Source organism: Chroicocephalus ridibundus, chromosome 6 (assembly GCF_963924245.1).
Source record: "Chroicocephalus ridibundus chromosome 6, bChrRid1.1, whole genome shotgun sequence".
Lineage (NCBI taxonomy): Eukaryota > Metazoa > Chordata > Aves > Charadriiformes > Laridae > Chroicocephalus > Chroicocephalus ridibundus.
Window position 1 is genome coordinate 71,647,904 of NC_086289.1, and position 25,531 is coordinate 71,673,434.

The following is a 25,531-nucleotide window of genomic DNA, read 5'->3' on the forward strand; positions in this document are numbered from 1 at the left end:
CTTTATATTTACTCACTGTGAAGCGTGTTGCACTGCATAGCAGCCACGTTGCCTTCCTGGAACAGCCTGTGCTGCAAGGGCACAACTATCCCAGCTCCGTAAAAAGGCTGTCCCACAAGCAGAGGTGGCTTCTTGTGGGGACGGGGCATCCCTGGCAGCCCCCACGACCTGCGTCTCTCTTGCCTTGTTCGAATTTCATATTAACTCTGCATGGTAAGACTATCTCCTAATGATTGACTGCTAAAATTTGGTATTTAATAGCTACTTAGAGGCAGAATTTGTATGGGAAGAAGAGTTCATAGGTGAAGGCTGGTCATGGCTTGTTAATTAAAGTCTGGCTTTTATCAGGGATAATTACTGCAGCATTGGTAAGAGATAAACAAAAGTTCAGATGGAGAACAGCTGAGCTGTAATCTGCTTATGTTAAAGCCTGAAATAGCAAAGGGTGTGTTTGGCTTGAAGTCCTTGTCCATGGATCTTTGACTTCTGCCCTTAGCGGGGAAGGGATAGCGAGCTTTGAAGGCAAGCGCAGCTGTAATGCTGAAATACCAAGGTATGAGTGAGTAACAAAAGGTTTCTGTGACAGAGGTATCTCTGTTGTGTATTGGATTCCAGGCGGTGTAAAGAACTATCAGATTATTAATACCTTCTTTTAGTAATATCCTACTTGGAAATCTCGGCTACTAGGATGCACCTGAGAGATGGAGCAATGCTTAATGAAGTCTGTTTGGTTTTTCCACCCAAGAATGTAGCCCTTGGGTCATGTTTCCCATACATATATATATATGTGTGTGTGTGTGTGTGTCTGTCTCTCTGCCCTTAAAGCGATGGGCTTAACTTAATTGAGTTCAGCTGAGTTAATGGAGGTTCACCTACTCTATGGCTACGCTTACGCTCACTGTTGTTCTTCACTTGCATCATTGGAGACTTGGTTTCAGTGGAGGCTTTGTCTTGCCGAAGGGTGTGCGAATGATTTCAGTGTAGGCATGAGAGCGAGCTGGGATGCCGGACGTGGAATGGGAAGGTCTGTGTAATGCAGAAAGAATTCCAAGCATCTTTTTGGTTAATTCTGTTTTTTAGAGTACTGCTAATGTAGCTTCATGGGAACTTGCACGCTGAGTGCAGCTTAAGGTTTCTGGATTATTTCTAAAAATGGTTCTCTAATGTCTTTTTTGAAAATGTTTTTGAATTGCCAATAGTTGTACTTAAGTCAAAACAACTCAAAAAGCCCAATCTTTTTGCCTTTTTTACTTTCATGAAAGTACTAATAATACCTTGGCAAATACTTGAACATTGAATCTATTTTACTGCTAATGAAAAAGAGCCCTGATCCCATCTGATTCAATTAAACTTACGCTTTCCTACTCAAGGACGGAATTTTACCATGCTTGATATATTGTACTGAAAATGCCTCATTTTTCCTAACAATTGGTTTGATTTTATAAGGAAAAAACATATTTCCACAATATTTGCAAACGCTACACCAACATTCTTCTGCAAAATATACCGCTATTTCCAGGGCACGCAGAAGGATTTTGTGTGCTAGGTTTTTGTTACCGAAGTAGGGATGGCAAATTATAGTTAAAAAGCAAACAAACAAACCCAACTTGTCAGAAATAGACATGGGGAGTGTCCATTATATATGGTGTTTAGGTTCTATGAAACTGAATTTGGAAAAACATCTGAGGGGAGTTGATATCCTCTGGAATGCTCTTGTCATTTTTCCCCTTCCTACAGATGCTTATTTTCTGTAGCGATTATTCAGGTTAGAATAAAAATGGGAATTCGACAAGCATATCGGTAGCTTTTTCTCTGATGCACATCAGCATAGCTTCATTGTTTTCAAGGTGTTTGTTCCTAAAACTTTTAAGTCTTTAAGCTGTTAAAATGACATTGTCAGTGATGTGATAAGCTTCAATGGCTTGCCTTTAGATTGTACTTTCATGGCTGATGGTGTCGGCTGATAGCGCTGGAGAATCCTTTGAGGGACAAAGAAATGCAATAACGGGGATGGAGGTTTTTGAGGAAATTTTCCCCTGATGAATTAATACCTGTCTCCACCAGTTTCTCAGTAGGCTTAGTGATTTTGGAGATTGAGATGCTGCTTTGAGAATAAGATACACAGGAGAGCCTATACTTTATACGAATATTGGAAGAAAACCCAGAAACCTTAATTTTTTTCATGTCATGTCTTTAAATGCACTTTGTGGCATAAACTTGTCTTGGAGGAAGCCTTGAATCTTGTGAATTTGGTTCAGGCTTGTCAATTAACTTCGGTGGACTGAAAAGATCTCATTGAACCTCACCAGAGAGATTTTAACCATTGTGTTAGTTTCTTAACTTTTTTTTCTCTTCAGTGTTAGCCAGCAGTGGTGTTTAGTTGGATTGTTTAGATTAAATTAGGAAGTGGCATTTTTTTTTTAATAGCTCTGTATTGTGTTGTGCATTTGAACTGATGGTATATAATTAGACACTTCATTTTGCTTCCATTTGACGTCCTTTAACTAATTAGTTACTTGGGTTGCTTTATTTTGCATCAGCTTTATTTTCAGCTGATTAAGTACACTTACTTAGCTTCTCTAAGGGTACAAAATTAAGAACATACTAATTGCACAACAATTTTGGCATGTGTAGGTTGCCTCGGTGTCACCTAAGGACAAAGACTTCTCTGCTTACATTGCTGGCTCTCTTCCCTCCATGCCCCGTGGGCAGATGTGTCAGCGCAGACGCTGCGCTCTCCAAATTCTCTTCCTCGCTCCTACAGTCTAGTCAAAGCTTGTTGGCAATGTCTAACGTAGGTCCTCGCCCTTGGATATGGGCTTAATCTCAGCTTTTAAATGTTCAGACCCGCTAGTGCAGTGATTTTTTGGAGGGTTGGTGGTGGGACAGCAGGGTGATCTCGAAGGAGTGGAGATCCAAAGTGTCCAACGGGGTGAGTTATCCCTGGAAACCAGTAGGCTCCATCTGGGAGCCATCATGAGATGAGCGGGCAGTTGTGATCCTTTCTGCTGATTTGAGTAAATAGTGATTGTGGGTATTGAGCATCAAAGAAATAATGTGGCTATAAATTATTATGAGTGTAATATTTCTAGAAGCAAGTTTCCCCCAAGGCATCGAGTGCTCTGGAGTAAATGTGACTTTATTGTGAAATCGTGATCTGCTCACGAATCAGAGCAAGCATGTAGTTTGTTTGGATTTGGATTTAAACGTCAGTTATTGATGCGAGGCACCGAGTAGGATCTGACCTGTGCCAGCTAACAAGGTGGAGCCAACTGAAATGAGAAAAAACATTGCAATTTTACTTTTGTTGCTGCAATGCTGACTGAAGTCTGAGTGTGTCCAAGGATCTGGCATTCAGACAAGATACGTACTTCTTTCTGTAGAGCTGTTTTTCCAAGGGAATGCTTACTTTTATAAAAACTGGATCTGTGGCTATAGCCGAGTAAATATCTTTGGGGGTGCTCTGCCACAAGAGGAGGTGCAGAAGGTTTCTCTCGTCAAAGTGGTGATTTCTCTCTTTGATCCTATGTAGCTGTTTAAAACTATATCTGTATGTTTATGTTTGGACTGTATTAAGAAAAATCCCTCTAAAATACTTACCCATGAGCTTGTGTTAAGGGTGGTGGTCATTGGGTGTTGAGTTCTCTACGTGCTTTCGGGACACAAGGGTCAGTGCGTGGGGACCTTACCTTCTAATGGCTCTTCTGTAGCCATAAGCGTGTCCGGTGTTGCAAGTAAAATTGACTGAAATGAGAATATTCTTTGGTTATGGCTGTATTAAAGCACTCTGAAAAGCGTGATCATTTATGGGGTACTAAAAATAGTTGCTGGTGTTATTTTGAAGTCTTCTACAAATGAAGCATTAGCCCCCTCCGGTGAATCCACAGACAGGGATTTGGTGGCCTTATAAAGAAAAGGGATATTTAAAGAGGGAATAGCAAAGACGTAAAGTAGAGGTACTATTTATTACTGAGGCTAGATTTAGATGTCTGTTTATTACAAGAAAATAAAGTGGCACTTAAATTCCACAGAGAAATGTATTTTAAAAAGACCCAAGTGTCATGGCTGCAATTTTGTGCAGTCAGAATTTTTGCCCTTTTTTTTTTTTTTCTTGAAATGCTTTCTTTCATTCAACAGCCACCTTCATTTTGGGATGGCCGCTTTGGCTTTACCTCAGCTGCTTCTCCACATTTAGCTTTGGATGTTGGCTGTCCTCCTGGTAGGAAGAGGCAGGAAACTACGGAAGTGTCAGAGTGCCTTAAAGGGCTTGAATCCTGATTTTATTATGAGCGATTTTTAACATTAGTCTGCTTTTGGTTAAGAAATGTAAGCTACTGACTACTGAGGAAATGTTAGACGTGAATCATCAGCTTGGGTGTTGTTTCATGGGGCTTGAAGCTGGTCAAGCAGGGAAGAGTTGCATAGTAAGGTTTTAAGATGACTATCCCCCAATATCTACGTTATATAATTTAGGTGACTTCATTAAAAGCTTAAATTTCTGTACAGTCACTGTTACCCCCAAAAGCCCACTCATAAACGCGTTTGTTTGGCTACCGGCTGGTTGCACGGGGAGCCCAACTTTAGGGTGGACTGGACACCAGGAGCTGCAGCGCCCGCACCCCGCAAGCTCCTTGAAGACCAGTCAAACGTTCATTTACAGCCAAGTTTCCATCGCCATTACTTTTGGTCTGTTCCAGTGAATGAACCGGCTCCATAAGGAGGGTGTCCGGCGGAGCTGGAGCCGTGCTGCCGGTCCCCGCTCCCCTCCTGCTGCCTGCCCCAACTGGGATCTGGCTCTGGAAACGGGGCAGGATGTTTGCTTTTGTGGAGTGCCGTTGTTGAGGAAATTAAACGAGGGGATCGCTTGAAAGGCCAAGCCACCTCCGTCAGATGAGGCTGTTAAGATGAGGGTTGTGGGCATATTTTGAAAGCACCTTATCAGGAGAGGTTGGGGAGGGTGTGCTCTTGAGAGCCAGCGTTGCTTGTCTTGCGTCTCGTCTCTTTGGACTGCAATGGGACGGCTGGGGTTGAGTGCGGGGAAAGGGGAAATCTTAAGAAAATCTGAAGGAGCTGGTTTATCTGAAGGTGTGAGGCTGTAGCCACCGTGGGGGGGGGATGTGTGTGGGGCCCTTCCCAGCCGCCCAAAGGCGTCACACACCCGACAACTGGCCTGCGCAGTGGCAGATAAGGAGGAATGCGTAGTATTTTAAGTATCATAAAGCTGGATATCCTTTGCTTAGGATATTTCCTGTCCACAAGAATTTATTTTTCAACAATGCTATTGGCAGAAAGTCCACAAAGTGGAAGCGGGGAGGGAAACTCACGTGTTGCGGAAGATGAGAAGTTTCTAGTTTTCCCATCTTAAGTGAAGAAATAGGAAAGCTTTGGAAACCTGGAAAATATGGACCTTTTCTCTAGCGGTAAACCACCAGCATGCCTAGTTGCATATTGAATAGTCACTGATTTGCGTTTATGTACAGCAATTAGCCATTAATTTTTTTTAAAAAAGAGACTTTTGGACATCTTGATTAAAAAGACATTTATCTCCAAGGAGGGCTGAACCTCGGGACGGGGGCAGCTGGAGCGAAGCACTCCAGACGCACTTCCACCAGGCTCTATTTGCGTGTCTTGCCTTTGCATCCGTAATGAATTAAAGCCTAAATCAGAAAGCAGGGTTTAATTGGTGATTTGTGAGCTGGTTAATCCTGTAGTGAAAGTAACGCGTATTTAGCACTGCTGCCGCCTGCTCCCTGTTGCCTGCAGGGCTGGCTTGCAGCACTGCTGGGCCACTAGCCACCGGGGTAGGCAGCCGCCGGAGCAGCAGAGAAGTGCTTGGAGCTTCCTGCTATGAAAATACCTTTGAGAGTGTTTGTATTTGCTTCCTTCTGTAAACTTCAGATAGAATTCACTCGATCTCATGAACGTGGCTGCGTATTCTGGGATAGCTGTTTCTAACAAAGACCTACAGCTATTAAATACAATGATAAGTTATTGTTTACCATAGTTTCCTTTTGTTTTGTGGTTTTTTTGTGTGTGTGTTCCTAGCAACAAGTACTTTCATAAAGGATTATTTTGCCTTTAGACGTATCTGAAGGTTAGCAGCATGCATTTAGAAACTTAGTAAAACTTACAGAAAGAAGCCAGTGTAACGAAGAGGTGAAGCATTAATCCTCGTTCCTGTCTTCCTTATGCTAATAAAAAGAATTTGGTAGGTGTGTGGCGTTCTTAGTGTTTATAGCTGGACTTTTTTTTGGAAATAGGAGGATTATGGTGTGTGTTAAACTTCTTAACTCATTTTCTCTGCATCCTCAACGCCCAAGAGAAGGCCTCCTAAACCAGCTCAATTTACCATGCTGAGATTGCACTTTTTGAGGCTGGACTAACGTGTTATAACAGAAATCCAAGTCAGTGAGAACATTTTCGTGGTGCAAAAATGATGTGGAATCTTTGGTATGTGCCAGTGGCAGGAGCTGCTCTCCCCACTACGCCGTTCCCGAAGGCAGTGTGTGTAAGGCTTTGGGGCATCGGTGTGTTGTGCTTTCCGACTGACAGCCTACAGGTTTTTTCAGCAGCTTAAATCCAGGAGAAATTGAGATTTTTTTTTTTTTATTATTTTTTTTCTTTTTACCAATTTGCTTTCTATTCTTTAGCAATACTTTTGAACTCATTCGTTCCTGCATATAGTTTAAGTGTTCTGAGAATCTTGCGATAAAATAAGGTAATTATAGCCGTTATGTAGATGAACATGTATATATGTGTGTATACATACATAGCTCACGACTTACGTGATGATCTCAAACCTCTGTGATAGGTGTGGGAAGAGTAAGACCATGAATGTAGACTATAGGAGATGAAGCTGTAAAAGTAGATATCAGATTTATTGTACTGATGAATGGTGGCCTGACACTATTGTATTAAACGGAGGCCACCTCTTGGTTTGGTTTTTTTTTTTGTTTGTTTGTTTTTGAGGCACTGGCATGCTTTTAAATACCAAAGTTTAGATCCAGCACTGGGTTTTTTGATATGATTTAAAAAATCTTTTTGTGACCTCTACTTTGTGTTTGACTCTGGTCTACTAAATTTAACATAAAGTCTAAAATAAAGACTTTACCCTTTTGTCTGCCATACCTATTTATATTTGGGATAGGGAGCTCACTTGCTTTAATTCTACATGACCGGTTTCCCAGCGGGTAAGTAACTTGATGACAAATGTAGATCCCGGTTATTGTCTCAGTTATAGATCTGACAGCTGGTCTATAACGTTAAACTGCACTAAATCATGTTTTTCCCATAGTGATCCTTCCTAGAGAGGGAAGGGTGGCTTCTGAGAGTGGGTTTCCAGTCCGTTAGCTGGTCTAAAAATTCTGTCAGTTTACTGGCTAAGTAGCTCTGATGTTAGATAGCACCACGTTTCTGCATTTTTGATCAGTTTGCTGTTAATCTTCAGGAATTCTTAATCCTTTTACAACCCAAAGATGCTTTGGCATTTACACTATAAGTAAATGCAGCTGGTGGTTGCACTAACGCTTTCTCTTTATTTGTTATTCGCATAAATACTTCCTTGATATTTGACAAAAAAGAGACTCAATGCACTAGTGGTTGTCACAAGAAGGAAATTACTACTAGCAAAATGACTTTTAATTGAATCAATTCAAGCAGTATTCAGAAGCAGCCTTCAAGACGGATGTACTTCAGCGTGTTCGTAATAATAAACATATTATCGTTTGCTCAGTTTAGGTGAGAGTGAATATCTCGTTCATTACTTTCGATCAAGTACTCTTCCAAGATTTCTGCACCAGTAATATATATGCATGAGAAGGAGGAAAATCAGAGCATCCACCTGCTCTTCAGCTACCAGAGTTCAAATTTAGAGACAAAAGTTGTAGCCGGTTGAGCTTCTGATTGACGTGATAACAAATCTTGTTCTGCTCTTCCTTGAACACAGAGGATGCTGACAGTAAAGTGACTTGTAATGGTGCTGCATTTCATTTTACTGACTTTTGAGTATTTAAAACTGTAATGGGCAGCGATTACCTCTTGGTGTAGAGCTGCAGCACTCAACTGATGTACGGGGTGCTCTAAGCAGCTGCTTTATGAAGTGCAAGGTGTCTCTGGCACCCGTGGTGTGGCGAGGAGGTACACCCGGCAAGCTGCGAGTTACATTATTTGTAACAGGGCTTGATGCCCCCAGAACAAAATTAGAGAAAAATCTTAGGGTTGCAGTTTAATCTGGGGCAATGGAAAACATTAGTCAGAATTCATTAAGAATGAGGGAATCTCCTTAGTGAGCATCAGGAGGAGGATGGGATGCTGAAGAGCTGTTTGGTGTTGGGGTTTCCCTGCAGCACGTTCCCTTATTTATGTATTCACCAGCAGCTTAAAACAACTCTGAACACCCCAATTGTTCGTCTGTACCATCCTGGTGTTCTGGTTAAGGACTGGAGGAGGAATATGAGAGAGAGCAGAAGCGCTTTTTTCTACATGGGACCATTATTATCGAGACTCTTGTTAAAGACAAGTCATCTTCCTCCCCTGCCCCGAGACGAATATGGTATGGTGTAGGTAGTGAATAATACCGGTTAGTTTTACTTATTTCTTTAAAGCAGATGTCAAATGATGGAGAAAATATGTATCCTCCCCCTAGAAATTAGGGAACAAACTGCAACCCACCTCAATCTGTGAGACCTGTGAAGCTTTTTGCTGGAAGAACAACTGGGGTTAATGGGTAGGCTGTTGTCACTGATTAACCGCGTACAGTATTGTTAAGGTGGGTATCGGTATGGGCTCCGCTCTGCTGTGCGCTGCCAAAATGTGACTGAACTGGGTCAGAATGTAAATATTAAAGAATGGAGATTGTGCCGTACTTTCGGTGATAGCACCTGGGTGTTCCAGCTTATTCACACAAAGTGAGCGTGCCCTGATAGCGCTCCCCTGGCTGTCAAAGTGGTGGAATAAAACCTTTTTGGGTTATGTGTCAGTTAAATAATTCAGGTAAAATTGAGCACAACTAAATTTCACTGGGAAAACTGGTTCCTGCGCTAATGCCGTCGGGCTGTCGGCAGAACTCTGCAGACTGACGCCCGGTTTTGCTGATATTTTGAAATTTCTCCTTCCGCTGTTGCAGATAAGATGCTCTCAACCCCTATTTATATTTGACGTGGGATTCCTTCTAAAAGGACATAAACGTAGTGTAACGTTCTTTGCTCCAGCAGGATTTGAATTAACTTCTCTTGCAATAGGCAAAGTGAAGTGCATGTTCAGGATAAGCTGAATACTGAAGACTGTCAGGAAACGTGGTGGTGAAGAAGTGGTTTGTATTTATGCAAGATACTGTAAAAACAGACTCTTAAAAGAACTGGCCTTTCTTGTAGGTTCAGTCTTTGTCTAATTTGGACACATCCCACTGGAGTTTTGAGGGGGATTTTCTTATATTCGTGTGACTTGCATGTTTTGTTGTCATCTGTCTCTTGGCATTCTGTGAATTCCGTATCATTTGTACCTTCTCCCCAACTCTCCAAAACCCATTACCTTTTTGAAGGTCATTCTCCTCTCCCCGTGTGCAAACCAAGCCGAAGTCCATTTCTTGAGATTCACAATTGCGTCTTTTTAAGATGCAAAGCTAGTTTTTAATCTGCCTTTCACAGATACTTTAATTTTTGAATTCCAGCTAGAGTTACAAATGAAATATTTGTGGGATAATGAGTTTTTGGGGTTTTTTTTAACGTTTCTTTCCAGAAAACTGAAATGCTGTGAATGGTTGTCGCTAGAGATTTACCACTGGGTGGATAAGCGTGAGCCATCATAAAAGTCAAAATGATTTTGTGTGAAATGAGTAGTGTGTTGCATCCATGGGGATGCACTCATGGAGATGGTGAGAGGGAGGGACGTACTCGGAAATCTCACTTACAGAGCAGAAATAAAACTGCACTTGTCTTGAGTCAGGAACTCTTTTTTTTTTTCCTATCAAAACCCCACTGATGCTCAGTAAGACCAACCTTCTCATGGCTCACCTCTGTGGAGTACAGCGTCTTCCCTTCCGTGGATTTCTTAAGTGTATTTGAATATTGACTCTAGTCTCTTCCACCTCTGAAGTCGGACGCGCATCTATGGAAATTAATTTCTCCCAAGTGTAACAAGGGAAAATGAAACTGCAATTGCATGTGGAATGAAGCTCGAAACTTGGTTTGCTTTCTGCTGCTTGTCCGTTCAAGTTTTTTGCTTGACTAGAGTTGTGTCATTTAAAGGATGTGGAAAGCTAACTTCAGTTGCAAGGATTTAATTGACTTCATTGGAGCTGTGGGTGATTGTATCAATAGGGAAACACAAAGAAGCATGACTGTCTCCTTTGTGATTAAATAATAAGCTTGCATTAAAAAAATATTGCAGTTTGTGGAGAAATTGGAATTGGGGAACCTTCCCTTACCTAGCTCAAGTTCTGGTTCTTACTGTTGTCTTGTATATGTGCCTCTTGACTCTCCCAAAAGAACTTTCCCTTGCTTTCTTTGAGGCCTCTTTAATTATTCATTATCTTTAAAACTTCATTTTCTGCAGAGTTGTGTGAGCTTCCTAGTGTGTGATGCCATGTCCCCAGCCTGCAGCGGTGTTGCCCCCATGGGTGTCCAGCTGTGTCTCATCAAGCACCTGAGCTGCCTTCCCTCAGGGTTCATTTTTAGGGTTAACGCGGGCTGTTTTATCCTCAATGGAGTCTGCGCAGGCTTGGATGGTCACAGCTATGTCATGTCCTCCAAGCTCTTAGGAAACAAGAAACCCGGGGTATCCATCTGCAGACCTAGTCTAAGAACACATTGTTTTCTTGCTTCATTTCCTCCTCTTTTTTTCCCTCTATTTTCCTACCTTTCATCCCAAGCTCACAGTAACACCAAGCTGCCGTAACGTTTTCTCTATCTCGGAGCTAAAAGCTGTAGGGTAGGATATTGTGGATGCTGTTTCGTAATTAAAAACCCCAAAGAGCCAGAAGTGATGGGGTTACATTTCGATTCAGCCTTTTGGGGCTATTCGCAAAGGAGCCTGATGAGCAATGTGCTGTGAACTGGAAGGAGCGTGCTGCTTGTTCTAGGTTTTTAGGAGAATTCTCATCAATCTAATTATTTTTCACATGATGAAGAATTTCTGAAGTGTAAGGTGTGTTAATAACCTTTCAGTACTGCTGTTACCTCTTCGTGTTCTCCTGGCGCTGGAAGCTGTAGTATCAAGGTCAATAGGTGAAATATTAGGAAATTTTAATTAACAGAGAGTTAGAACTTATTAATGAGTAACTGCTATAACTAGGAGCTGTAGGATGTGGGCTGTCGCCTGTCCCCCTGGCCCTGTGCCCTTCAGCCAATGCTGCTGGGTTTGGTGTCGTTTTTTAAAAATAATGTTGATTTCCCATTTCATAATGCAAGTTGTCCGGTACTTCACTGTGTTGCTTATTATCAAAGAACAATACCGATTTATTTTTGTTGAGAATACTTTTTGGCCTTCCGTTGCCTGAATGAATTGGCAGAGAGTGGGAATTAACTTACTTAGAAGGGTTGAGGATTCAGGATTAAATCGGATTCAGAGAACCCCAGCGCTGGTAACCCCACTGGACTGTCTCCTGAATCGACAGAGCTTCATTTCTCCTCCAAACTGTGTCCCATTTCGGACAGGTAACAAAATCCAAAGGTTTTCCCTTTTTAAACCATTTCGTAGATAACTCGAGCTTTACAGCTGCGTCGTTGGCATGTTTGGCATGATGGAGATTCAGTGTGTTCTGTCTAGATAAATAGAGACCCCGTGTCCTCCCACCTTAAGGAGAACAAAATCCCTCAGTGCTCTGTTGCACTTAAAGATTGGGTGGTTTTGGTTCCTTCACACATTATTGTCAGCAGAGATAAAAATCAGATACCTGGAGTAGGAGAGGCTCCTTTCCTGTAAGGTGCTGCATACCAAAATTACTCCATTGAAAATGATTGAACAATGATTTGATGATTTTGTGTGTGTGTGGTTTTCTTTTTTGTTTTTTGGGTTTCGGATGGTGGTTTGTTTTTTGTTGTCTTTTTTTTAATAAATTCCTGTCTATTTCAAATGAAGAGAACCCTTCCTAGGTAGTATACTATATTGTTTTTCATGAAGCAGTTCAGAAAAGTAAAAATAAAACTCTTGCGAATTTTATTTGATGCTCTGTGAAGGTGAAGGGATGGCGAAACAAAACTTTAAACGAACTCTTTCTCCTGATGCTGAAAAATTCTAGAGCGATGGGGTTTGGATGGTGGGGTTTGGGTTGTTTTGTTTTTTCGTGTTTTTTTTCTTTTTTGGTTAATCGTGCACTTTAGGCACTCTAGCTCCTGTGAGCGCGATGATGATAATGGGTTCAGCTTTCCCTCTACATGAGAAACTTCTCCTGCGGCTCTCCAGAGGCGCTCCCTTGCAGCGGCCGCTCGGTGTGTGAATGCCTGTTCTGGAATCCCGGCGCTGAGTGGGAGATCTCTCCCGAGCCCTTTCCCACAATAACACAATGAGCCACTTTGTCAGCCCAGCCTCAGCCTGGAGTCAGGTTTAGCGGCCAGTGGCCACAACAACAAAGTTTGCCTTGCACAAAGGTGTGCTGAGACCTTGTAGTAAATGGACTCTGGTATGCGGGCTTTTCAAGCGCTGCAGATTGATAGGATAGAGATCCTTTTCTTTTTCGTTTGTTTGTTTTTTTCATAGTTTAATTAGTGGTTAAAAAAACACAAAACCACCCACCCCATTGATTTCAGTGGATTTAGGAACTCTAGAAGAGATAACCAAGGTCTTTGTGATATTATTGCGGAGGGATTATTATTTGAGAGCGCCGAGTGGAAGGGGAGGGTATTTGTTGCCAAATCGCTTATCAGCCTCTAACAGTGATTAATACTTTGGCTATTAAAGGGAGGAAGAAAGCAAACAGATGAAGCACACACATTATCTGACTCGCACCTTTGTGCGAGAACTTCTCTTGGTGTAGAGGTTTTTCTTGTGCCCCTGGGCATCTGCAGGGGGTCACAGCCCTGATCTGGGGGGGGTCAGTACTTACGCATACCACCAATAAAACTATTAAGAGTGCATGAAGACATGCCCTAATGCAAACGTGGGCAGGATCAGAGCCCAAATTGTAGACTGGTGTAGGTCTGCTTTGAAAAGGTTTGTTCCTCCTCAAGCAAATACTCGGAATAACTTGGTGTTTGCTTGAAACAGTGTTTGAGCTTACTGAAAATCTGTGATGCTGTGAAGTTAATTTGCAAACTGCTTTTGTCAGAGGCAATATAGAGTACAGGGAACCTGAAAAGGATTATCGGCAGATGGGGGGTGGAAGGTGGAAATTTTGGAACATCATAGTTCAGATTTGTGAACAATTTCACTTTATTTTAATTAGGAAACGTGCAATGTTGTCTCTTGCACAAAATGTCCTTTTGTCCTTAGGGGAGCGGTTTGTGCTGTGGGATGGAGAGCTGCTGGGGCACTGTCGTCTTCCCCTCCTCGCCCCGGCACACGGAGGGACCTTCCGCAGCTGGAGGAGCTCCGTCTTCTCCTGCCGACCAGTGGGGGATGTCTCTGAAACAGAGAGATCCCGCTTCGTGCCCATCCTGCTTGATGTGGCTTCTGGCCTTCTAGGAAAGCGCAGAGATGCCGAGGGCAGGTGGTGGGGTGTTGTACAGCTGCCGACTGATCGGCACCCAGAACTCTTTACTCAAATGTTTCTGCGAGGGTGGAAAAGCAGGAATAAATCAGTTTGAAATGTTCGTTACCGCTTGTATCTTCAGAATTGCGTCAATTAATTTCCCTTTAACAACAACAACAACAAAAATGTTTAAAGTAGTTGCTATTTAAAACAAATTGTGCCAGAGCAAACTTTATGATCAGGCACTTCTAAATGTAAAAAATCAAAACGAAAAATGTAAAGAAACAATAACACAAAAAAATAATGAGGAAAAAAACCCCCAAACAAACTGTCCACCGTTGTGCAAGAAGAGTTAACCTCAGGCTATTACTGCTTGGAAGAAATGCTGTGAAATACTGGGAGAACTGTGTGCCTGAAAACTTTCCTATTTTTGCAGATCTATCCCTTGTGAATCCCCTTTCTCTGTTGTGATTAATATGGAGGAAGGCGAGGAAAGAAAGGTGTGAAGCCTTGGAAGAAGGAAAGGAATATAAATAGCCAAAATGACTAACTTTAATTTTTAGGTTGGAAGAAAAAGGACAGAAAAAACCTGGATGGTGACAGTGAGTTGTGTACAAGTCTCCTCTCTGGAGCTGGCCCTTCGGTCCCTGTTGCGAGCTGTAACGGGGGGGTGTTCGCTTTTTGTAGAATTGATTTTTGAGCAGCAGATGAATTCACTGCCGTAACGCTGTTTGCAGGAGGGAGAACGTTGGGAAGTCATCGGATTAGCTCGTCTGCCTCTGGCTTTCTGCTCAGCTGTAGCTAATATAAGCCTAATACCATTTTTTTGGGAGATCTATTTCACTTCTAGTGTATTTATTCGCTTCAATCTAGCACCATTACGTTTTCATTCGACTATGACTGCCTTCGGGGCACATGCGCGGTGCTGGGAGGAGGCTGGGCTGGCTTTTCCTACGCAAGTTTTCACAAGATTTCCCCTCCGGAAAACCAGGGGGGAAAAAAAACCAAACTAGTGGTGTAAAGTTTTCTTTTGGTAAAAGACTCCTTTGTGCATCAGCTTGCTTTATTCTGGTATTTCATCAGAGCTATTATATGCTGATTAGTTCTACTTGCCTTGGGAAAGAAGACACTCCTGCATGATGCCGTTTGACCTCATCTCCCATTCCTGATGCTCACTTTTGGGGCCCGTTTGAAGTTATTTGGTTATTCCATTTCATCCCAAGGTTGAGCTAGGGCCTTTTTTTTAGATGTATTAGGGTTTTTTTTTTATATATATATATATATATATATATTTATATATATTTTTATATATGAAAATATGTAAAAGTTTGCCGTTCCAAAACTATAAAAATTCCCTCTGAAAGGTCAAAATTGTTGTTCTTTAAAATAATGGAGTTTCAAGTCTTGAAAACGTGAGGTCAAATTATAGGTCTAAATAAATGCAAACTACCCTTCGGATAGCTGCTTTAATAATCTCGCCCCAGAGTGGGGAAAAACACCGTTGACTTTCCTCGATCCCCCTATAGAATTGAACACTGCTGATGATTCCATCTTTAGAGATGGAATGTACCATGGACGTTGAAATGTGTTGTTACATAAACCAAAAATAAATTAGAGGGGAATAAACCCACTGTATAATTACCGTGGTTAAGTTTTGAGAGGATGTTTATGCTTTCCAGCTTGCTGGAATCAGGATCCAGCTACTGGTGGCCTTGTTGTCTGTGAAACAGCCCAGAGAACAAGCGGCAGACGTTTTACTACCTCTTTGTAAAATGCCAGCCAGCTTTGTAGGTATGCATTCCCTCTAATCCGTTTTCTTTGTCACAACGGATTTTTAAAATTGCATGTATTTCATCAAAATTGTTACGGAGAAGCCTGTCTGTTTGGCTGCTTTCAAATTAATCTACCGTGTTTGCAGTTAAACGGGGAAAGAATGCTTTCAGGTCGCAGTCGCTCTTCAGACGGATGTGATTTAACTAAACTAATGAACGCACATCAGACAAGACAAATTCCAGACTGTTTGTGCCTTGACCAACCATCTGTGCGCATACCTCCAGGTACTGCTCATGTCTCAAGAGGCTTTTCTACATGAACAATTATTACCACTCCTTTTTCAATTCAAGTGGCAAGCCATGGCAGGAGTCTCCTGAAAGCAGCTATGTTTACTGCTCTGCTTTTCAGTGAATGTATAATTGCGTTATGTATGTTTTAATTAATGTTAAATTTCAACGTGTACTATGCAAAATACGATAGGAAAGCCGGGCTGCGTGTAAGCTCCTTCATCTCTTGCGTACAAACACCAGCGTCAAAAATAACGTGCAGGAGAAGCATTTCTCGTTTGGAGCCTTCCTCGTGGGATACGGATTTTAATTCCTAGTGTCTGAGGATGTCTGCATACAAATAAGTTTTTGGGTATGTGTATATATATTCTGTTTGTACGTACACGCGTTTTTTTTCCCCCTAGTTATTTTTCTCTGGTAGATAAGTTTCAAAATATCTCTGGAAAAAGCGACCGTTTCTTCAACTGAACAATGATCAGCAGTGACGTGATTCGACATACCAGGCTTTTGATAGGATTCTTCAGTTCGACTTACAAACTCCTGGAAAATAGCAAATGGTTCCCAGAATGTTTCGTTTTATGGAATAATAATCTGTGCTGCAGGTAATGGCTGCAGCAAATGCAAAAGAATTTCCTTATTCCTTATCCTTATTATTTGAGTTTTCCGTGTTTTGGGGGCCTGTGTTTCTAAAGCTGTGTTTGACTTCTCGGTGCTAAGTGGGATTCCCTCTGCTGTGAGCCCATGATTCCATACATATTTTTTTAACCGTGACAAAACCATTTTAAGCAGCTCCTACTTCCTCTTGTCCCGGTTATAACAACCCAAGCGTTTGAGGGTCGATACAGCACAGCGGATGGGGGAACCCATCTATAGTCAAACTAGCCGTGCAGATGACGGTGGAGGGCTTGGGCTGGTGGTGCTGTCGGGTTGTGGTTTGGAGGATGCAGATCAGATATCACAAATACTTTCGTTCTGTGGTCAGAAAACTACCAATTTCTGAACATCCTCGTTGCAGAACCTCGTTTGCCCCAAGACCAGCCAGGGCAAATGGCTCGTAGAGGGGAGAAGCAGTCACCTTTTATGTGACTGCTGGCCATTAAGATCAGTTATATCATTCAGAAACTTGGATTTTGACATCATGCCTGGACTGGCTTCTCCCATCTCTGTAAACTAGCAAGGAATTTCCTGACGGGTTGGATTAATCCAACCTCAACCACTGTGCAAGAGGAGATCACCCGTTACATGCAGAATGGTAGAAGAGAGGCTCTTATACATACATACATACATACATGTATATAAAATATAATGGTAGAAAGGAGCTCATATTAGGCTATCTAACCTGATATTTAAGAAAGAAATTAAAATACGTGGTTCTGACACAAGCCTCTCTTTCTCCAACCTCAATGGGTTGTCTTTTACAATTTTGGAGAATTTGAAGAATTAGTGGAGAAAATTTCTGTTTCAAGAAAACTATCTTCTGTTGGGTTACAGATTCTGTCATCTTTGAAGCCACTCTCAGTGTCTGAGTTGTCTTTACAAGGAATGCTTTGGGTCGACTTTCTTTAGGGTGGGACTGGATGTGTGTGCCATACGTGCGAATAAGATGTAGTTTCTGGGTTTGTTATAAAGGCAGGATAGCTTGTGGTTACTGATGAGGACAATTAGACATTTATCCTACGTTTAGGAAGGGAAGGTTGAGCACCAGCGCGCTGCTGGCTTTCTCTGATGGTTGCCGTTGCCCAGTAGTAGCGTTTGAGCTTAACCTCATGGAAAGCAGCTTGGGAAATGAATGGTCTTGTCTTGGTCAATGATGTGGCTGGTGGCCAGGAAGGGGCTGTGGTCACAGCTGGTCTGGGAGGTGGCTGAGCCATGGACAAATTGCTCGTCATGCCTGAGGACAAATCTCATGGAAAAATCTGAGGAGTTCTTGTTTGCTTGTTTATGAATTGCTGCACGCACTGTTTGGGACTGTGTGTGTGTACGTGCACCGTCTGTGTGTGAACTTCATCATGTTGAAACTGTAAGGTGGTTGGGTGGGATGTTTTTAAGCTGGAAAGGGAGAATTCTCCCTTCTAAAGTTTTATACCCTGTGTGTTTCCAGTCTTGTCTACAGTAATGCTAGGATTGAAGGTGGTGCAGCTTCTTACTCTTTGCGCAGGAGGTTCTTTTCGAATCAGAGAGAACAACCCTAAGCAAGCACGGCGCAAATGTGCGTTTAGTACTGTCATCTTTGTAGTACAACTTTTGTAATTCCAGATGATTTTGATAAAAAGGCAGAACACTTTGTTCCGTAGCTTTTAATGGTCTGCTGCAGGGAAATAAAAATTGAGCGGTCACAGGACCGAATATTCACAACTCCTCTTGCTTTTGCCAGGTTCTCGGAATTTGCCTGCTGTAGCTGGAAAAGGTTCTTCGGCTTCGTAAAAGACAAAAGGTGGAAAAAAAATCACAAAGAAAAATGTTCTTGGCTTATAGCCCCATTTAATAGCATGGGTAAAACCTTCTAGGAAAAGTAGGACTCGGGTATCTTGATGTGGTTCACGCCGCTTTTGGAATTTCAGAAGAACTCTGATGTAACCCGTTGGGTCATATTAATTCACCATACATGGACATTGGTTTTTAGATAGTTATGTTTTGTTCTTCTGTGTGCTTTAATTTTATAACCAGTGCCATGTGCAATTAATTTATGTATTACTAATTCACATATTGAATTAATTTAAGGAAACAGAGTCATCTCGGTGATCAGCAGAAGGCTGCAGCACCGAATTGAAAATCAGGTTTGTAACAGTAACTTGAAAACATCAAAAGGTTTGGAAGTTTGGTTTGGGGAGAGAAACATCAAACTTGGATGGTTATTTCTTCTTCCTTGCTCTACAGCAAGATGGGAAGCTGTGATTTCCCGTATTCCTGGAGGCAGCTAGACAGGGAGATGCAGCCTCTCTCCATGTTGGCCTTGCCGTGGACCATCCCAGCCAAACCCAGGGAATGCAGACGCACAGGAAATATCTTTTTTTTTTTTTTTTTTTAAATTTAAATATAGTCGGCTTTCTAGACAAAACCCCAAATTCGAGTTAGTACCTGAAAAAAAAGCTGTGGGTTAGTATTTGGCAGTTCATATTTTAGCTAAGGAAGAGTTCTCATATCCTGAAATATGACCTGGCTCTTTGAGCCCTTGTCTGGTGTTTTCTTCCATCGATGTTCCTGATTTTACAGGAAAAAGAAAGTGCTTGTGTTCAGGCCTCACCTGCTTTGTACTAATCAAATATGCTTATGTGAGCATCCCCTGAGGTAGGGGGAGCGCTAGGTTTCAGGAGGGGTGTGAATGCGCGGCGAATAAATCTGTTTTTAAGTAGGATGGATGATGAGCAAATAAGCTTAAAAAAAAAAAAAAAAGTCCGTGAAGGCAGTTTCCAAAAGTTTTGGCTTTGGTGTGAAGTCTGCCAGTCCCATGGTAGGTGTTTTAACCCCGTCTCATCTAACCGTGTATGGCGTACATCTACGTGAAATACTGCTAAAACCAAAATGCCTGTGGCCAGCTGTGCTTTGTAGCCAGTGCAGTTGCTGGCGTTACCTCTGGCGGGGTCGTACCAGACCTGACAAATAAAGGAAGCCCTTTTTATTTCTTTTCCTTCCCTGCCGCCCCCCCTTTAAAGTGAGGCAAGTGTAGACATGGCTGTAGTGACAAACCATTAATAAAGCAAAAGGAATGCAGCTGTAAAACTTTAAATAATGACATGTAGCAAATAAATTTCAACATATTGGTGGTTGTACCTGGAATGGAAATATTATTAGGAAAATATGTAGCTTCAAGCTACAGTCTGGCTTTTTTCCTTAAGAAAATAGCATCGGCGTGACACTTAAACTCCATTAAAGCTGGGGCTTTCAGATTCAGACTAGATGAATGTGTCATTTATTTGGGGGAGGGGATATTGTTTTACATAGGTTTAAAATAGTTCCTATGAACGTTGGGTTCTTTTAAAATAACGGTATTTACATATTGATATATATCTGTATACGCACAAAAACTATAGAAAGATAACAACATGTGTAACCAATGTAGTTCGAAGTGCAACTGACCATTGACTAAATGGATCTGTTTCCATTGAAGGCTGCGAACTCTGATGTTCTCGTGGTTGTTCAGTATTAGGCTTTTTCAGTCCTTTTGTTAATCCCAAGCATTTAAGAAATGGTTAAAAAATAATTTTAAGCAAACAAAATCTCAAAAAATCCAAATCCCACTACCCCACTCCTTCTCTTCCACCCCCAAAACCCAATACCTGTGAATATGGGTTGTGGACTTGGATCTTCCTCAAAATTAAAACCTGAGACTATGAAGTAATGAGAAGCAAAAGGTTTAGGAAGGAGCTCCAAATATTGCAAAACTTCAGGGGGAAAATGCGTTGAGCAAAGCTTCTGGTCTGTTGGACGGATTTCTGTGGCCTGTGTAACGGTTGGGTCCGAGCTTTGAATGACTAAGCCAGGGAGACCTTGGTCACCAATGGACCTGTGCTGGGTTGGAGAGCTTGGTCCTGTGGACCATGGGTGTTTAGCCAGTGTCCTTACTCCATGGGTGCATGTACTGCAGGGTGGAGGTGACAGTAGGACTAAAACACTGCCTTGCTCTGGGACAAAGCAGTTGATGCCGGCAGGAGATGGGACTTGAAACCCATCTGTGGGTGCACCATCCTCTCGCCAACTGTGTCTCAAGCTTTCTGCGAACTTCTGTCCTGTAATTGAGTCTCAAATAAAAGGAGGGAGTTAATTTTAAAGGTGGGTGAAAATAGAATACCTCTGTTTATATCTCAGTGAAGTGAGGATTAGAAAAGTGGTGTTTTCACGCGGATGAGAACATCGGAAAGAGCTGTGAGAGTCGTGCTAAATTTGTAACCGAGTTAAATTAAAACACTGGTCTTGAGATGTATGGCTGGAGGTAAGAGGGCTAAGTTTGCACATCTGAAAAACAAATATGCTTTTAGTCTTCCCCTGCTACTTAGATGTGAAAGAGGCCTGTGTGATAAGAATGCAAGGATAGATGTGATTCAGGCTGTGTGGACACCTCTATCACCTCTAAATCACACAAGTGGTCCTCTTCAGGAGCTGGAGCACCAGCTCCTGCTCAGGTGGATGTTTCTGATCATCAAGTCGCTCTGCAGGTGATGGAGTTGCAATGAGCTCTGCAAGAGGTTGATGAAAATGAAGAGAGTGTATTTCAACCGAACTATTGGTTTAGCTGTTAAACTGAAAAGAAAAAAAATAAATATCTAAATGTAAAGCCTAGCAGCACCTGGGGGCAGAGCAAGTATGGGGGTCTTAGGTTGGCAGCACGCAGTATCCATAGAACCGCATGCTCCAACCCTGGTGAGGATGGCCCAGCGCTTTGTCCCCTCCGCAGCAGATGAGTTAAACTCCTGGTTTATGGCTCTGTAACCAAGTGCTCCGTGTCAATGCTAGATCTCACAACTCTTTCCTTATGAGCAGGGGTTTTCCTGTTGCTCTTTGCCAAAAATTCCCCTCTCTATGCTCTGGTGGTCTTGTGCCAGCTGATTACCTGTCTGATACTGCAAATTTTTTTTCTAACTTGAATTTTTGATGTATGTGAAATTATGTGGGAGGGCTTTGGGATTCTCCGGCATGAGAGGTACTAAGGAGGCTGCTGGACTTGTAAGGTTGCTTTGCTTAGGAGTTCTTGTGCAGGAGTCCAGATAAGCAATGCGGTTAGGCCATCCATTTTATTCACTAAAGAACTGGATTATTGCCCCATAAAACAGTGTGGCGGTACCCTTAATGCTGAATTAAGACTTGTTTTTACAAAGCAGTCTCCCTGTGGTTTTAGTGGTGCTTACATATCACATCAATTAGCTGTGAAGGGGGAGGCTGTGCTGGAAGTGATGTGTGATTCTTCACAAATCCTCAAGTGAGATCATCTTCTGTTGTCCTCCGTATGGCACAAGGCATTCAGAGTGTGGGGATGTGCTGTCCCTGCTGCTCCAGCAGAAGACTTTCTCCTTCGGATCATGATGAAGCAGAAGTCAGGCGCCTTCTCGTTGTGTTACAGGTGGCAGGGCCATAGAAAGAAAATAAAGGTGTTTGGCTTTGAACTGTGGATATTGAGTGAAACCGATGTGACATGTTAAACACACGGATGATGTAGTTCTAAGAGCTGTGGTAGCAAGCAGGATGATGAATTTTAGGAAGGGAGCAAATCTCACTTGAAGCATCACAGAAGTTGCCCCTTTCGGTTGTGCGGTGAGGGCTGGGGGTTGTAATCGTGGGAAGGAGTGGAAATCTGGCCAGTTGGTTTTTGGAAGCCTTGCATGGAAACTTGACTTTCCATGCTCTTGATGTAACAATTAAAACCTCTGTTCAGTGCATGGAGTTCCCATGTGCATCCTGTTTCAAAAGCAGGTGTCCTGCTTAGGTTGCCACCTTAACGGCAAAATCCACACGGATGCCGGTGACTTTCTAAAGTACAAGTGGGTTTTCCAGGGTCTTTAACTGGTGCTTCTCTTGCAGGAAGCCCGTTGAGGAAAATTCTCCATGAATGTACGTCACAATGATGATGACCGACCAAATTCCGCTGGAGCTGCCGCCGTTGCTGAACGGGGAGGTAGCCATGATGCCTCACATCGTGAATGGCGATGGATCACAGCAGGTCAGTGAGCTTTGCAGGAAACAGCTGGTCTAAAGAAAGTATTTCTGGGCCACCAAGGGATTTTGAAGATGGGGATTCTGGCTTTCTGCAAGAATAGAGAGGACAGAGTATTTCCTGGAAGGTAGCAATCTGCCTTTATGCTGGAAAGACATTATAAGCAATGCTTTAAATGTATGATTAAATTTAATGTGATTATTTGCATGTGTGTTCATTGAAGTTAAGATAATGGGATTGAAATAATGACTATAACTGCCACATATCTGAGAGCTTTGCACAAAGTTAGTCTTGTGATTTGCTTGTGCTAGCTGTTGTCCAGGTATCTTGCTAGTATCTGCGATAAGGTTTTAAAAACTTAAACCAAAAGTGCTGAGATTGAAGGAAAAAAAAAAAAAGGAGGAAGGGAAGGAAATGGAGAATTGAATACAAGAGTCCTGTGATGCCTGCTATTCTTTGCTCACCTAAGTGTGCTGATCCTGGCGGTCCTGTGTATTACCCTGCGCTTCGTTATAAGCGTCAGAGGAGCAGAAGTGAATTTTGAGTGGCCTTTTGAAGGAAAGCAAGTTTATTGTTGCTTTCGTATTTTTCTGGGAGATACTCTCTAATAAGCTTGATCAGAAGCAGGTAGAATGATTAGAAGACCACAGCGATGCCTTCCTGTCAGGATACAGCCTGGAGGTTCAGGCTGATAGTCGGTAGATTCCGGAACCTGTCATCTTGGGTTAATGTTTCTCTCCGTAGAACATCTACCGTAGCAATTTTTCTGTGTTACTCAATTTCGTTCCCTCCTATTTGAGACATTTCTGCAAAGTATTTTAACTAAGGTAGCAATACACAGTGCTTCATGAATTAATCTAAAATGTCATTCTGTTACTTCTCATTCCCTTGGTCATTTGTTCCTCCCTCCAAGCTGTGTTTTGAGCTATACCAAACTCGAGAGGAAGAATAATTTCCGCTTTTCTTCTAAGCTTCTGCTTATCTGGGTTCTCAGGACGATACAGATTTTCAATGCCATGATTATTTTTTTTTTTAAAGTCATTTCTCTGCAGTGTGCTTCAACTTGAAAAAATATAAAAGCAAGCTTTAATGGCTCTATAGTCGAATCCTATATTAATATGCTTAAGTGAAGGAACTATCTTATTGATATTGGATGGGATAATTGTTCCTTAAATATGCCTTTTCCTCCTTGCTGGAAACCATTTGTCAGGTTAGACTGTTCCGTGGGTCCTTCTGTATTACAGAAAGAGTAAATGAAGTCTTTGGAGCCCTCCTTTGAGATGGGGCTCAAAGTCCGGTCTTTGAATTTCCCCATCAGTGATGATTCAGGAGCTTTGCTTGGCGGATGCCTCCACTGCCTTTAAACTAGCTTTTCATCTAATGTTTTGGAGTAAAAAAAATTACCGACGTAGTGGGAAGTGCGTTTCTTCTTGCTTTTGCCGTGCTATGCAAATATGACTCAGGGGACCGGTTCTGGGCCAGGTTCCTTTTCTGCACAGATGTTTGTTGGGTGATGCTTGTAGACCTCATCACCTTATCTCTAAGTGCTTCTAGTTGGAATGCCAGTTTTCTGTGAGATATTTTGGCCTCTAGTCTGGATGTGCCCTCGTATGTTGCAAAGCTTAGCTGCATTTATGCTTTATTGTTTTCATCTTCTTCCTGAAGCTTTAGTTGATGTCTTCACTTTTTAAAAGTACAGTTCTAAAATGCAATGAAATTGGAATAAACGCTTGCTCTTTGCATATAGTAGTAGCAAGTGGACTACGTTAATTACTCTTAACGTGGTTTCTTATGTATTGTAGAAGCAGAGTTTACATATTTGTTGAAAGAGATTTATCTCAGTTACTTGTCAGGCAGGAACAGCCTTCAGATTTGATTCGTGTAAGAATGACTTCCTTAATAAAGGTGATTCCTATTACTCCATAAACAGGTGCTAGTTTTATAAGGAGATGTGCTTTTCCAGGGTGTAATTACAGTCTCTATTAGAAGCTAGCAGTAAGAAAGCGTCACAGCTCGGCTGGTGAGAGACGAGGCGCGTGGGGTTCTCCAGACTGCAGCCTGGCCAGGCGCAGATCGGTCCCTCGTGCTTTGGAGCCTGTGATGAGATGCTCTGGGGGCACTTGCTGTTGCCCACCCTTATGTGTTCCTGGGCATGTGAAGCCTCAGCCGTGGCAGAGCTGTGCTAGAAGCTGTACCTGAGGATGCTCAGCCTCAGATAAAAGCTTTTTCTCAAAAGTCCTTATACATGTAGAAAAGAGCGGAGTGGAGCTGGTAAAACACCTTTGCTTTTGCCAGCAGCCAGCTGGAGGGCGATGCAAAAGGCAATTCTGCCAGTAAACACTCCTGTATTGTCGGACAATTGCATAGGAACATTTAATTGTTTTATCTTCCTGGGGTAAGTGCTGCAGAGCTCCACAGGGCAGAGCTAGGAATGGCTCTGCCAGCTTGACGGTAATCCCTCTTTTCCAGACTACCCAAAATGGCATTTCTAGCACTGGCTTCTTTTTTTTGTTGTTTTTCTTTTAAAGTTTCCCACACTTAATTTCCACTACTGCTGACTGTATTTAATGCTTTCATGCCCCTTCCAGAGCTGCTGCTTACTCTGTTTCTGCTTCTAATCCACTTGTAACTCCTGTGGGGATTCAGGGAGCGATAATTAACCTTTTGGTGCAAGAATTTCCGTGGTTTCCTGTAGGTACTCCACAGCAAGCTCTAAAAAGCTTGGAGAATGAAGTGGAAGGGCAGCTAGCTGTGCCATAGGATGTCTGTACAGAGAGCTGAGCAATTTAATTTGGGAAGTTTTATTTTGGTGTGGTTTGCTTGCTGCACCTGCGACGGTGTAGGAACTTTTCTGCTTGCCTGCCCTTTGTAAAAGCGTGTTTACCAAATCCTGTTTTTTCAGTATTTGGCTGGAGCCCAGGCACTGCGTCTGCTCATTCTTGTCTTTTAGGGTCACACACTTTGAATAAGGGAGACGAGAGGATGTCTGAATGAGGAACAAGGTTTGGTACCTTCCTGTAGCACAATAAATCTGTGCACCTTGGAAAAGCTTGAAAGTGTTGAGCTGGCTGGGGTTTATACTGCACCTGAACAGCAGCCGAGCTGAGCGAATGAACTTCGTGCCGAAATTTAGAGTTACTTCTTCATGCTTTCTTGCCTTTTTTTCTATAGATGCTGGTATAAATGTCCTTTTAGTGGAGG

General features: G+C 42.3%; 1 protein-coding gene across 1 annotated transcript in view; it reads left to right on the plus strand.

The window, feature by feature from the left end:
• The window catches only part of FNDC3B (fibronectin type III domain containing 3B), a 213,868-nt gene that overhangs the window by 17,150 nt on the left and 171,187 nt on the right, over positions 1-25,531 (plus strand). The window contains exon 2 of the mRNA XM_063338682.1: positions 22,198-22,336. Within this exon, the coding sequence (XP_063194752.1) occupies positions 22,226-22,336 (111 nt within the window). The 5' untranslated portion in view covers positions 22,198-22,225. The remainder of the gene's footprint in view (positions 1-22,197; positions 22,337-25,531) is intronic.